A 15,180-nucleotide genomic window follows, 5' to 3' on the forward strand; every position below is an offset into this window, starting at 1 on the left:
AGATGATTGCTCGGTGAAAAGTTTTTTTTTTCAATGACGTACAGGTCGCTTTTAAGTATTCGAGAATTCAAGCACGGCGCTACATGTAAGGATAAAGTGAGCGATTACTACAGCTGCTCGTATCCCCCAGGTTACAAACGAAAGAACTGTGAAATAGGTATGATGTCAGATGAAAACGTAAATGTCGTTATGAAAAGATATTATCCAAGTGTAGTAAAGACTACTCAAGGGAGAAGGCAAAAGTGGTCTCTTAATACATGCGGTCTTTGAAAAAAGGTTCCCCAATTTAACGCATTTATTTGCATAATAACGTTCGAACGTACTAGTGCAAGTACACAATAATGTATTGGTATCGTATGTATATCCACTATGACTAATAATGAGAACTTTTATTATGTAATTAAAGGAGTAGGTCCATTAAGGCCCCTTTTTGGCCCAAATATATAACAGTCTTACAAAATTGTTAAAATGTAACTTTTAGTTATTTATTGGACAGATGAATGCTTCTGCTACATAAATATGGGCTGTTTTTGACAATACAATGCACATATATCGGGTTGTAGCACCATTAAGTCATGCTAAATTACTAAAATCTTCAAAATTCCATAATTTTAGTTAAATTTTAGACGGTTTCCGTGTAAAACGATATTGGCCGCATTCGTGTTCATCCTTAATATTCCAATATAAGTTGTATTTTATGATAATACATAACATATATAAAGGTTGTGGATGAACACGGATGCGGCCACTTTCATTTTTGACAAAAACAATCTAAAAAGTGACGTTTTTTGGCATATTTGAGAGATTTTTCATATTTGATCTTCAATCGGATCGTTTTTAATGACTTAATCAGTTAAAATCTTTCACATAAACTTAATGAATCAAGTGAAATAGACACTTAAGTGTTTAAAAAGTGGTCAAAATCTTTCGTCAGATGAAACAAAAATTTGAGGCCAAAATGAGTCCTTACCGGACCTACTCCTTTATTCCTTGCCTTTTTGTATTTTCTTTTAAATTGTTCTGACTTTATACATCACAATACAGGATTTTTGTTACATTATGTTCAACTTGAGTCATGTGAAAATAACCCAGGGTGCAGCTAGAGCTCTCACATAAGCTTCAAGATTTCACATACATTGCCTCATTGTCATGATTATGCAATAAAGTATATTATTTATAAATTCATGAATGAGTTTTTTTGTTCAACTAAAACTATAATTTTCTAAACTGCAGATCAATTGACGACTATATGAACTCCAAACTCCTTTAAAATATTGTGCAATATCATACCTCCCGACTGATATTTCTGTCATGAGTGTCTTTGATATGACGAACAGATCGATTGTGAAAGATTCCAGAATAGGAACAAGCATTATTTTTTTTTCAAAGTTTGATCGCAAAATAAGCGTTTAACTTTGTTGTATAGTTATAAACTGTATTTTTTTGAACTTTTAGACATGTGGTATATATATTTCAGATATAAATGAATGTATGCCAAATCCATGCAAGCACGGCGCTACATGTAATGATAAAGTGAACGATTACAGCTGCATGTGTGCCCCAGGTTACAAAGGAAAGAACTGTGAAATAGGTATGATGTCAGATTAAACTCAAAATGTCTAAAAGGTCAATATTTTACTTTTAGTCTTTGAAATTGGTCTTCTTTGAAAAAGAATGAAATACAAAAGAAAATAGACTTGGTGGACAATAAAACCTATATTTGGAATTCATTTTTTTACCATGTGCAAAAGTTTAAACGATTTTTAAAATTGTATATCAATTGACTACTAATGAAACTTCAAACTCCCTTGATTTTCTAGTATTATGCAAAATTATGCCTCTCAGATGATTGCTCGGTGAAAAGTTTTTTTTTAAATGACGTACAGGTCGCTTTTAAGTATTCAAGAATTGAAAACGTGCCTTGTTTTAAAAATAGTTAAAAACAATAAGTATTTGGCTTTGTTGAATTATTATAAACTGTGATTTCTGATAGTTTGTTCACGTGGAATACTAATTTCAGATATAGATGAATGTCTGTCAAATCCATGCAAGCACGGCGCTACATGTAATGATAAAGTGAACGATTACAGCTGCACGTGTCCCCCAGGTTACAAGGGAAAGAACTGTGAAATAGGTATGATGTCAAATTAAGTTCAAAATGTCTTCATGTCAATATTTGACTTTTAGTCTTGGAAAACTGTTTTCTTCGAAAATAATTATTATTACATTAACTTAGACAAATATTATCCGTTCATTACAGATATCAACGAATGTAAATCAAACCCTTGTAAACACGGAGCATCATGTATGAATGACGTGAATGGTTACAGGTGTGTCTGCGAACCAGGTTACGAAGGGATGAACTGTGAAATAGGTAATATCATGATCAAGATTGGCTTTTCTAACAATCGGTATATCATGTGTATTAGATAAGCAATAATCTTTCAATTAAAAGTATGTTTCTATAACAGAAAAATCACTGGTACATAATCCGTTATTCAGAGACAAAACATAAAGTTTTTTAACGAACTATAATGAATAAAAAATTCGGTCGTCACTCATTAGTAAAATTGAGATTAATTCTGTCAAATAGACTACGAACCAGTACTCAGCTTTATATGCTTAAAACATTAATATTTAAAATATTCAGTCAAACCTGTATTAAGAGACTACTCAAGGGAGAAGGCAACAGTGGTCTCTTAATACATGTGGTCTTTGAAAAAAGGTTCCCCAATTTAACGCATTTATTTGCATTATAACGTTTGAACGTACTAGTGCAAGTAAACAATAATGTATTGGTATCGTATGTATATCCACTATGACTAATTATGAGAACTTTCATTACGTACATACATTTATACCTTGCCTTTTTGTATTTTCTTTTAAATTGTTCTGACTTTATACATCACAATACAGGATTTTTGTTACATTATGTTCAACTTGAGTCATGTGAAAATAACCCAGGGTGCAGCTAGAGCTCTCACATTAGCTTTAAGATTTTACATAAATTGCCTCATTGTCATGATTATGCAATGAAGTATATTATTTATAAATTCATGAATGCGTTTTTTTGTTAAACTAAAACTGTAATTTTCTAAACTGCAGATCAATTGACAACTATTGGAACTCCAAACTCCTTTAAAATATTGTGCAATATCATACCTCCCGACTGATATTTCTGTCATGAGTGTCTTTGATATGACGAACAGGTCGATTGTGAAAGATTCCAGAATAGGAACAAGCATTATTTTTTTCAAAGTTTGATCACAAATAAGCGTTTAACTTTGTTGTATAGTTATAAACTGTATTTTTTTAACTTTTAGACATGTGGTATATATATTTCAGATATAAATGAATGTCTGCCAAATCCATGCAAGCACGGCGCTACATGTAATGATAAAGTGAACGATTACAGCTGCACGTGTCCCCCAGGTTACAAGGGAAAGAACTGTGAAATAGGTATGATGTCAGATTAAACTCAAAATGTCTCAATGTCAATATTTTACTTTTAGTCTTTCAAAACTGTTTTCTTTGAAAAAGAATGAAATAGAAAAGAAAATAGACTTGGTGGACAATAAAACCTACAATTGGAATTCATTTTTTTACCATGTGCAAAAGTTTAAACGATTTTTAAAATTGTATATCAATTGACTACTAATGAAACTTCAAACTCCCTTGATATACTAGTATTGTGCAAGATAATGCCTCTCAGATGATTGCTCGGTGAAAAGTTTGTTTTCAATGACGTACAGGTCGCTTTTAAATATTCGAGAATTGAAGCACGGCGCTACATGTAAGGATAAAGTGAGCGATTACTACAGGTGCTCGTATCCCCCAGGTTACAAAGGAAAGAACTGTGAAATAGGTATGATGTCAGATGAAAACGTAAATGTCGTTATGAAAAGATATTATCCAAGTGTAGTAAATCTATTTTTCTAAACACACATAATGAATAAAAAGCAGATGATACTTAAGGGGATCCAAAAGGAACATTTTATAGACAAATGTAAACGCTTTTGCCTTTTATACTTTCAAAGAGAGTTATTTCTTCAGGCAAACGATATTGATTTGTTATCCTTTTCGTTTCAGATATAGATAATTGTCTTCTACATCAATGCAAGAACGGTGCCACATGTACAGATAAAGTTAATGGCTACGTGTGTATCTGTCAAATTGGTTACACAGGACAGCACTGCGATACAGGTATATGCATGGTGTTTGTTTTGCTATAATCGCTACATAATCTAAACATTTGGGACGTTAATATTTTTTAATTTTGACAAATACTTTTTATTCGAGATCGACATATTCGAAAAATCTTTATAATAATTAATGGTATTAGAGTGCATCAAAACCATAATGACCTCCAATATAACCAAATTTTAAAGATGAGTCGGATAGTTCAAGACGGAGATATGTTACCTTCCTAAGAATAATGTAAATGTAAACATTAATACCATGAAATAATTAGACCTCTTTGAAACTATGTTATAAAAATTTCAATACTTTTGTTTGTGTTTAGTGGACAGTACATGCTATATTATTGAACCTCCAAAAGTTTCAGTATCTTGTGAGACATTTTTATTCCTGATGACCTTTTTATCAGGAATCACAATATATGAACTTCAGGTCGATTTTAATTATTTAAGAGTTTCGAACTTGTGTTGTTCTGAAAAATAGACTACGAACCAGTACTCAGTTTTATATGTTTAAAACAATAATATTTAAAATATTCAGTCAAACCTGTATTAAGAGACTACTCAAGGGAGAAAGCAAAAGTGGTCTCTTAATACATGTGGTATTTGAAAAAAGGTTCCCCAATTTAACGCATTTATTTGCATTATAACGTTTGAACGTACTAGTGTAAGTAAACAATAATGTATTGGTATCGTATGTATATCCACTATGACTAATTATGAGAACTTTCATTATGTAATTAAATTTATTCCTTGCCTTTTTGTATTTTCTTTTAAATTGTTCTGACTTTATACATCACAATACAGGATTTTTGTTACATTATGTTCAACTTGAGTCATGTGAAAATAACACAGGGTGCAGCTAGAGCTCTCACATAAGCTTTAAGATTTTACATAGATTGCCTCATTGTCATGATTATGCAATGAAGTATATTATTTATAAATTCATGAATGCGTTTTTTTGTTCAACTAAAACTGTAATTTTCTAAACTGCAGATCAATTGACAACTATTGGAACTCCAAACTCCTTTAAAATATTGTGCAATATCATACCTCCCGACTGATATTCTGTTATGAGTGTCTTTGATATGACGAACAGGTTGATTGTTAAAGATTACAGAATAGGAACAAGCATTATTTTTTTTTCAACGTTTGATCACAAAATAAGCGTTTAACTTTGTTGTATAGTTATAAACTGTATTTTTGTTACTTTTAGACATGTGGTATATATATATTTCAGATATAAATGAATGTATGCCAAATCCATGTAAGCACGGCGCTACATGTAATGATAAAGTGAATGATTACAGCTGCACGTGTCCTCCAGGTTACAAAGGAAAGAACTGTGAAATAGGTATGATGTCAGATTAAACTCAAAATGTCTCAATGTCGATATTTTACTTTTAGTCTTTGTAATTGGTTTTCTTTGAAAAAGAATGAAATACAAAAGAAAATAGACTTGGTGGACAATAAAACCTATATTTGGAATTCATTTTTTTACCATGTGCAGAAGTTTAAACGATTTTTAAAATTGTATATCAATTGACTACTATTGAAACTTCAAACTCCCTTGATATACTAGTACTGTGCAAGATTATGCCTCTCAGATGATTGCTCGGGGAAAAGTTTTTTTTTAAATGACGTACAGGTCGATTTTAAGTATTCAAGAATTTAAGACGTGCCTTGTTTTAAAAATAGTTAAAAACAATAAGTATTTGGCTTTGTTGAATTATTATAAACTGTGATTTCTGATAGTTTGTTCACGTGGAATACTAATTTCAGATATAAATGATTGTCTGCCAAATCCATGCCAGCACGGCGCTACATGTAATGATAAAGTGAACGATTACAGCTGCACGTGTGCCGCAGGTAACAAGGGAAAGAACTGTGAAATAGGTATGATGTCAGATTAAACTCAAAATGTCTCAATGTCAATATTTTACTTTTAGTCTTTGAAAACTGTTTTCTTTGAAAAAGAATGAAATACAAAAGAAAATAGACTTGGTGGACAATAAAACCTATATTTGGAATTCATTTTTTACCATGTGCAAAAGTTTAAACGATTTTTAAAATTGTATATCAATTAACTACTAATGAAACTTCAAACTCCCTTGATATACTAGTATTGTGCAAGATTATGCCTCACAGATGATTGCTCGGTGAAAAGTCTTTTTTAAATGACGTACAGGTCGATTTTAAGTATTCAAGAATTTAAGACGTGCCTTGTTTTAAAAATAGTTAAAAACAATAAGTATTTGGCTTTGTTGAATTATTATAAACTGTGATTTCTGATAGTTTGTTCACGTGGAATACTAATTTCAGATATAGATGAATGTCTGTCAAATCCATGCAAGCACGGCGCTACATGTAATGATAAAGTGAATGATTACAGCTGCACGTGTCCCCCAGGTTACAACGGAAAGAACTGTGAAATAGGTATGATGTCAGATTAAGTTCAAAATGTCTTCATGTCAATATTTGACTTTTAGTGATGTAACCAAAGAAAATAAACAAAATGACAATAATACATAAATAACATCAGACTACTAGCTGTTAACTGCCATGCCAGCTCCGGACCTCAATTAAACTGATTAAAAATTATGTCTTCATCATATGAATATCAGGCACAATCCTCTCCGTGAGTGGATTAGTATCATACTATCATAACATATATGAGAAGAACATAACCCATGTCATGCCAACAACTGGTTTATTAATAATAAATGTGTTTAGTTCCGATGCAAAGACCCTAAAAGTGAATCAATATTAACGCCAAAATATGCAATCTTTAATGACCTGACAACAGTATCGTAACTATATCCCTTCTTCATTAGTCTATTTAAAGGTTTTGTTAGCTTCTGAGGTGAATTCTGACATTTTTGTGCTTTATAAAGAATATTTCCATAAAATATTGGATGGGAAATACCTGAACGTATAAGAAGTCTGCATGTTGAGCTATATTTACGAATGATGATAAAATTTAGTAAATGTTTTGACTAGTTTGTGATATCGAAAACCCTGATGTAATAATTTTTCAGTAATACATAAATTTCTCTCGTTAAAATCTTAAACATTGTTACATACACGAGCAAATCGTACAAGTTGAGATATGTAAACACCGTAAGATGGTGACAAGGGAACGTCACCATCTAAAAATGGATAATTAACGATAGGAAATGAGAAATCATCTCTTTTATCATAAATTTTAGTATTAAGCTTTCCGTTAATGATATATATATCAAGATCAAAGAAAAGGCAGTGGTCATTGTTTGTATTAGCCTTATTTAAAGTAAGTTCAACAGGATAAATTTCTTTATTATACATACTGAAGTCGTCATTGCTGAGAGCTAAAATATCATCCAAATATCTAAAAGTATTATTAAATGTGTGTATCAGATGTTGTTTCGATGGGTCTTTGCTGATTTTTGTCATAAATTGTAACTCATAGCAATACAATATATACATGTATGTATATACACACTAAATAAGGTATCTTATAAACTGAAAAAGATAAAATTGAGAATTGAAATGGGGAATGTGTCAAAGAGACAACAACCCAACCAAATAACAGGAAACCACTGAGGGCAACCAATGGGTCTGCATCGCATCGAGAAAATCTTGCTTTCAGAAGGCGGGTTTCAGCTGGTCCCTTAACAATAATGTGTACTAGTTTAATCAAAATGGAGGTCACACTAAACTCCAAAACATATGATTGAACTAAAATTTAAAAAAACATAACAAAGGCCAGAGGCTCCGGGCTTTGGTCAGGCGCAAAAATGCATCAAAGATTGCATATTTGTTAATAAATATTGATTCACTCATAGGGTCATTACATTGGAAATAAACAAATTTATTCTAAAACCAGTTGTTGGCATGATACGAGTTATGTTCTTCTCATATATTTTATGATGGTATGATACTAAACCCCTAACGGGAGAGATTTGCTTGATTCTTATATGATGAAAACATAATCTTTAAATCAGTTTAATGTGGTCTGAATCTGGCATGTAATTAACTGCTAGTAGTCCTGTGTTAATTTATGTGTCTTCGTCCTTTTGCTTAGTTTCTTTTGTTACTTATTCTGACATCGGACTCGGACTTCTTTAAACTGAGTTTTACTGTGCTTATTATTGTGTGTGTTTTATTTTTCATTGGCTAGAGGTATAGGGGAGGGTTGAAATCTCACAAAACATGTAAGGTATCTGTTAAACCTATGATATTTCTTATAAATGAAAGATAGGCAAAATATACCAAAGGGACATTCAAACTCGTAAGTCGAAAATAAATTGACAACGCCATAATTAAAAAAGAAACAAAACAAACAACAGTACACAAAACACAGCAAAAAAAACCTAAAGACTGAGCAACACGAAACCCCCTATAAACTGTGGTGATCCCAGGTGCTCCAAAAGGGCTAGCAGATCCTGCTCCACTTGTGGCACCCGTCGTGTTGCTCATGTTAGTACACACCCGGTAATAATTCTTATTCGGTATGTCACATTTGGAAAAAGGGAACGGGATTGTAGTTCCGACATTTCGAACATATCCCCTATCATCTGTGAAACGGATAGTCCATAACGGTGAACCAACTAGTGATAAAAGACGACATCTAATAAACTAATATCTTATCTTATGGATATACTAAGATATCTTATGAATATACTAAGATATCTTTTAGATAAAATAGGATATCTTATAGAAAAAACAGGACTTCTTATAGATAAAACAGGATATCGTATTAATAAAATAAGATATATTATAGACAAAATAAGATATCTTGTAGATAAAACAAGATATTTTATTGGCGAGATAATATATCGTATATAGTGTTTCCCTCAGTTTTAGTTTGTAACCCGGATTTGTTTTTTTCTCAATCGATTTATGTATTTCGGACAGCGGTTAACTACTGTTGCCTATATAGATATGATAAGATAACATGATATATCAAATTATTTATCTTCTAAAGTATACAGTATATTTTGAATTTATATAGTTAGAAATTAATAAGATATGTACTGTACATGTTTTTTACAATTTTTCACAAAAAATAATAACTTGGAAACAACAAGTTTAAACACGCCAGAAATTCTACCTTAACGTGATATTAACTTGTTTCCAAGTTATTATTTTTTGTGAAAAATTGTGTCCTTATATAGAGCGCATTTTTTTATACATTCCTGTTCGGTATCAATTACTTATTGTCCTAATCTTTTTGAATTTAAATATGTCTTTTTGCTCAAACTTTCATTCAAGTGAATACGATTTTTACTCGCTATTAATAATAAATTGATCATTTTACTGTTATATTTGTCAAATGCCTTATCGTCTAACGATTTATTATACATTATACACTAGATCATTACTGCTTTGCTAATCTGAGGAATGTTAACGGTAATGTCTGGATATTGAATGATAAGAAAACACTTGCTGGACGTTATTCATATATATTATGCAGAACAATAATCAAAGATTTAGTAATCAATAGTAAGCATACTGAAATCCAGTTAAAGATTTCATTGGATAGTGGACATGGCCCTTAATGGGATGATTCCAAACTTTTGTCGCCATAAATATTAAATCGAAAATAGCAAAGTAAAATACAGATTACAATCAAATTGTTTAATAATATGTTTTTATTCCTTTGTAGGTATAATAAATACAGAAGTTATAATTGTTATTTCGTGTGGATCTGGCTTTTTTCTTGCTCTCGTTTGCGGTGTTGTTTGCTTTGTTATACATAGGAAATGTAAAAAAGCAAACATTACCCGAAATGTAGAAATTGGCCGAAATACAGATAACCGTGCAGCTCTGGAAAACCGTAATGTTGAAATGAGCCGACATATTTCGACGGAAAGAGGGGGTGATCACGAATACGCAGATATTAACGAGCTTGAAATGTCAGATTTCGTCGCATCACCATCCGAACAACCTGCTCTTTCTGATGATGATAACTCAAGCGAGTCATCAAATGGAATTCGATTAATAAGCGATGGTTATCTAAATCCATACCAGGCATTGCTACCTGCACCGCAGCATCCAGAAAACATTCATGAGGAGTCTAATGAAAACAGTGATACATTAGAAGAGAATAGGACCTATACAAATTTATATGAACCTTTGGAATCTAATAGACGAGAGGAATCCCATCTATATGCCAGATGCATCAGTGAACAGTCATTAGAAATCAAAGATGAACCCATCTAAAAACAAATGTAAAGTGTTATTTTCATTTTCGATATCAACTGGTCGGTACAACTGGTGGAGACTATTAGTCCCCTGTGTCCTTCGCCTCATAAGACAATGCTTAGGTACTGCTGTATTGTATGTCATTCTCTTTTGATAAATTTCGGAATAATTAAGATGTATGGTTCAAACTCCACCTAGTGAAGTTGTCCTTAGATGGATGTAGATATTAATTTTAGGTCCTTTCTCATCATAGAGCTCAAAGTGATCAGGTACAGTTGCTCCGGGAACATAGTTATCGTCCTTTGATTTCCGTTGTCTACTAATAGAGTCCTTAATGTGGACAGTGTATAACTTGCAAATTTTTTTTCACATACCTTCCAAATTTATTTATTTATATTTTATGTAAAAAAAAATAGTAAGTAGGGGGGTGAACTTACTTGTCTAAAGAAATTGGAGGATACATTTTTGCGTAAAAAAGCGTTTTGGTCCAGTTTGAAAAGGTCAAAAATAGGTATGCCTGAAGCTGTCAAACTGAATTACAAACCCCCTTAACAAAGAATTGTTCATATTTTGAGTTAGAGACGATAGACTGTTCGACAATGTTGATATAATTTGTCCATAAAGTAGTAGATTACACTGTAAAAAAATCTTTTTAGGATAGAGCACGTATGATTTTTTTAATGGCGTTTTTTGTCTAAAAGAAATGCACTACGAAATAATAACTGTGTTTTTGGCCCACAAATAATCCCTTTATTGTCACCTTTTTTGGCTTTGGTCAATTTTCATGAAGTTTAATCAAGCAACTAGCTTCTGATGCATATCATAACTTTTATTATGTTAATCTAGAAAACAGAAATCGAAACTGGTCGCGTAAAGTAGAACGTAAAAAGATCAAAACATAAAAATGCACTTCATGTCATTCAATATTCTCCTACACATTTTGTATGTTAATTATGGCCTGTTGGTACAATTTGTAATGCTTTTTTGTTATTTAATGTTTACTTATTTAGATTATATCTCGTCTCTTTATTTTTAATCTATACCAGCTTTGATAAGTGTTTGCTATGACTATAAATTTTCACTTCTGTTCTCGTACCATGAACAACAAAATTATTTATTTTTATTATTATCGTTCTCCATTTATACAGTATACCTTACAACAAAATTATTTTCATTTACCTGTCGAAATTAATCTCTTTGGCGTCATTTTGTTCAAGGTTAAAGGTTTTCTTTCTGAAATGGTTTAACATTTTATTTTATTATTTTTTTGTATTTGCATTGTGTCATAGATCAAATTTATTTATGTTCAAATGTGTTTATATGTCTTTATAATGAGTTAAGCCATTTCTATTGATATTTTATATTGTGTCTTTCTATCTTGTGATGTTACACTATTGTTTTAGATAAGGGTGAAGCTTGTAACCTATTAAAACGTTAAAACCCGCTGCATTTGTTTGCACCTGTCTTAAGTCAGGAACCGGATGTCCAGTGGTTGTCGTTTGTTGATGTGGTTCATAAGTGTTTCTCGTTTTTCGTTTTTTATATAGATTAGACCGATGGTTTTCCCGTTTTGAATGGTTTTACACTAGTCATTTTGGGGGCCCTTTATAGCTTGCTGTTCGGTGTGAGAAAAGGCTCTATGTTGAAGACCGTATTTTGATCTATAATAGTTTGCTTTTACAGATTGTGACTTGTCTCATTGGCACTCATGCCACATCTTCTAATATCTATCAGAATGTCAATTAATTTGAATTTTTATAAGTTTTTTAAATAATTGCATACAGCTGTATATAAACAATCTAGTGTGTATTTATGTAATCATGGTCAGATATGTATTGTATGGAAGTTTATCACACATTGATTTTTGTTTGTTCTGTTTAATAGTATAAATGATAAGGCAAAAAGTATGTAATGCGTTTTTAAATATAATTCAGCATTTCTATTAATTGATGATGGCAAAGCTGCAACTAAATACCAAAATTTGCGATATGACAACTGTACGTGTTAACGTTTTTTTAACATTGCTATATAAGCGTGAGGTTTGGATAGCCATAAAACCGAGTTTAAACCAATCATTTTTCTTAGATTGTCCTGTACCAAGTTATGAATATGACAGTTGTTATCAGACAGCTCGTTTCTTTGGATGTCAGCGTTTGCATTTGTTGTAACTTAGTGTTTCTGTTGTTCCATTGTTTTCCTCTTATAGTTGATGTGTTTTCTATGTTTTTAGTTTTTCACCCGGATTTGTTTTTACTTAAACATCAGTCCACCACATAGAAAACTTAAGATTAAGAAACACGAACCAATCTTGATGTCGACAAGAAATCATATATCAATGAGGATCAACAGTTATTGCTGTATTAGTGTCAAGCATTATTATTATTCCTTTGTTGTCAGAATAGCAGACATGTGGGGATAGTTTTACATGTTGTATAGAACATTCAATTTTGTAACACAAACTGCTGTGAGTTGCTTTTAACAGATATGTTTATTTATGTCTAGAGTGTATACTAACCTTGTTTGTCAATGAAAATGCTCTATCCTGTTTAGAGTCCTGTCATTACCGTTAACGACTCCTTTTATATTGTGTTGTAAAATGCATCTAGTATTGTATTTGTATATTGTTCTATATTTGCGTTCAATTTTCGATTGATACATTCTGTACTTACATAATATCGAGGTGTAATACTACCATTATTTTTCCCTTTTAGTCTATGTTAAATTTGCAATTTTTTAAAAATTAGCAGAATCTATCTTTGTTTCAAATAAAGAACTACTGGGTATCAGTAACGCTTTATCCTGTCCAGTACTACAGAAAAGATTTCACATAACATTTCATCGTATATATACTGACCGACTTTAAAAACGCAACACTAGATTATTTTTGTGTTATTTTTGAATGAATTTGTCACCGTCAAATGCGATGACTGCCTGTTACAAACGCCAAAATGATTGTCAGAAAGGTCAACAAATTCTGTCTGACATGTTTTGGGTTCTGTTTTACACCTTCTGATTTTGCATTTTTTCAACCCGTTATTTGGTTTTGGCAATTATACGGTTGAAAATTTAGGGCTTTAAAGGTTTTCCTTCAGTCGATTCTTTGGCAATTCAGTTGATGTGAAACATTTATGGCATGCATCTGTAATCAATGGCACTCGGCAATTTGATTAGCAGTTGACGTTGCGGCCGTAAATATGCCTGGCAAATGACGTTGCATAATCAAATTCTGTTGACGTTTCATTGTCACTACACGTTGAGCTGTTCATTGATGGCCAGCAACAAATCTTATCTACTTGTATCGATGTTGGAAGGACAGTAAGACGAGTTTCTGAACTCATACAGTATGGTTGCAGCACGTTTATGCTTTCATGTTTGCAGTATTTTTAAGGGCTAATTCAGTTTTTTTATTTCTCAGTCTTGGCAAAATAGAGATGCTACATTTTTTAACTGATTTAAGTGAGACAAAGGATTGAAAGAACTGTTTCACAAAGCAAAAAAACCTGAAACAATCTTTCATGGGTCCAAAATTTCGCTTTAAGAAATTCGTGCGACTTCTAAATTTGGTATGTTCAATAAACACAGGTACGTCAGAATTTGATTTTTTGTAAGGAGAAAGAAGCATGATAAGCATTAAAAGTAGTTGTGAGAGAATCAAACATGATTTGGTAAAAATAAATCAACAAAATGAGTGTTGCGTTTCTAAAGTAGTTCAGTATAAGATAAAAATCAGCACTTGTAGTACATCAATCAAATATCTACCCTTCCTTTCATGTTTACAAGCTTTAGTGACCATGTAACTTCAATTTTTCAAACTATTTTATTGAAACACCGAATAAAAAAAACTGAACCACCCAAGATATATGTTTAGGACTCAGAATTTTTTTAACTGCAATGAAATGCAGGATTAATTTCATACAGCTCGCAAATTCAAGGGAGTATTTTGTCTACCCCTTTCCGTATGCAACCAGATGTGACGTACTATGATTTGATGGTATTACACCTCTATGGGAAGATTTTTTATAAATGTGTATATAAAAAAGCAATTGCTGTATATTTTTTTCCTTTTTTTTTTTTGTCTACATTGTACATTTATTTACTCTTTGTTATTATTAATCAATTATTCAATTTTTTTGTTTTATATACCAAACCCCTTAAAATCATAGTCAGGTGGTGATGTACAGGGATTATAAAAGCCGGACTACTGAAAAAAAACTCTCAAAAAAAATAACAAAATTATAAATATGGATGGATTTTGTTTGTAATTATAATAAATTTTGCTTACTGATATTCGTTAGTTATTATTTACCCTGATTGCTGCTCTCGTCAATGGAAAACATGCTGACCGTGTTGGAAAGATATATTAACTTTAAATGACATGCATATTTCGTGTACCCATTGTGAAACTTTATTGGGTGGTGTTGAATTCAAAACAATGTAATAAAGCAAGTGAAATAAAAAGTAATATATTAATAGTTATCAAAGGTACCAGGATTATAATTTAGTACGCCAGACGCGCGTTTCGTCTACATTAGACTCATCAGTGACGCTCATATCAAAATATTTATAAAGCCAAACTAGTACAAAGTTGAAGAGCATTGAGGATCCAAAATTCCAAAAAGTTGTGCCAAATACGGCTAAGGTAATCTATGCCTGGGATAAGAAAATCCTTAGTTTTTCGAAAAATTCAAAGTTTTGTAAACAGGAAATTTATAAAAATGACCACATTATTGATATTCATGTCAACACCGAAGTGTTGACTACTGGGCTGGTGATACCCTCGGGGACGAAACGTCCACCA

General features: G+C 31.8%; 1 protein-coding gene across 1 annotated transcript; it reads left to right on the plus strand.

Annotated features, from left to right (window-relative positions):
- Nucleotides 1-33: 33 nt before the first annotated feature.
- On the plus strand, nucleotides 34-14,664 carry LOC139493059 (fibropellin-1-like). Its single transcript, XM_071281202.1, has 10 exons — nucleotides 34-157; nucleotides 1,478-1,591; nucleotides 2,261-2,374; nucleotides 3,346-3,459; nucleotides 3,839-3,865; nucleotides 4,090-4,203; nucleotides 5,437-5,550; nucleotides 5,979-6,092; nucleotides 6,519-6,632; nucleotides 9,844-14,664. The coding sequence occupies exons 1-10, from the start codon at nucleotides 34-36 to the stop codon at nucleotides 10,398-10,400; spliced, it is 1,506 nt and encodes a 501-aa protein (XP_071137303.1). The 3' UTR covers nucleotides 10,401-14,664.
- Nucleotides 14,665-15,180: the final 516 nt, after the last annotated feature.

This window comes from Mytilus edulis, chromosome 10 (genome assembly GCF_963676685.1).
Source record: "Mytilus edulis chromosome 10, xbMytEdul2.2, whole genome shotgun sequence".
Lineage (NCBI taxonomy): Eukaryota > Metazoa > Mollusca > Bivalvia > Mytilida > Mytilidae > Mytilus > Mytilus edulis.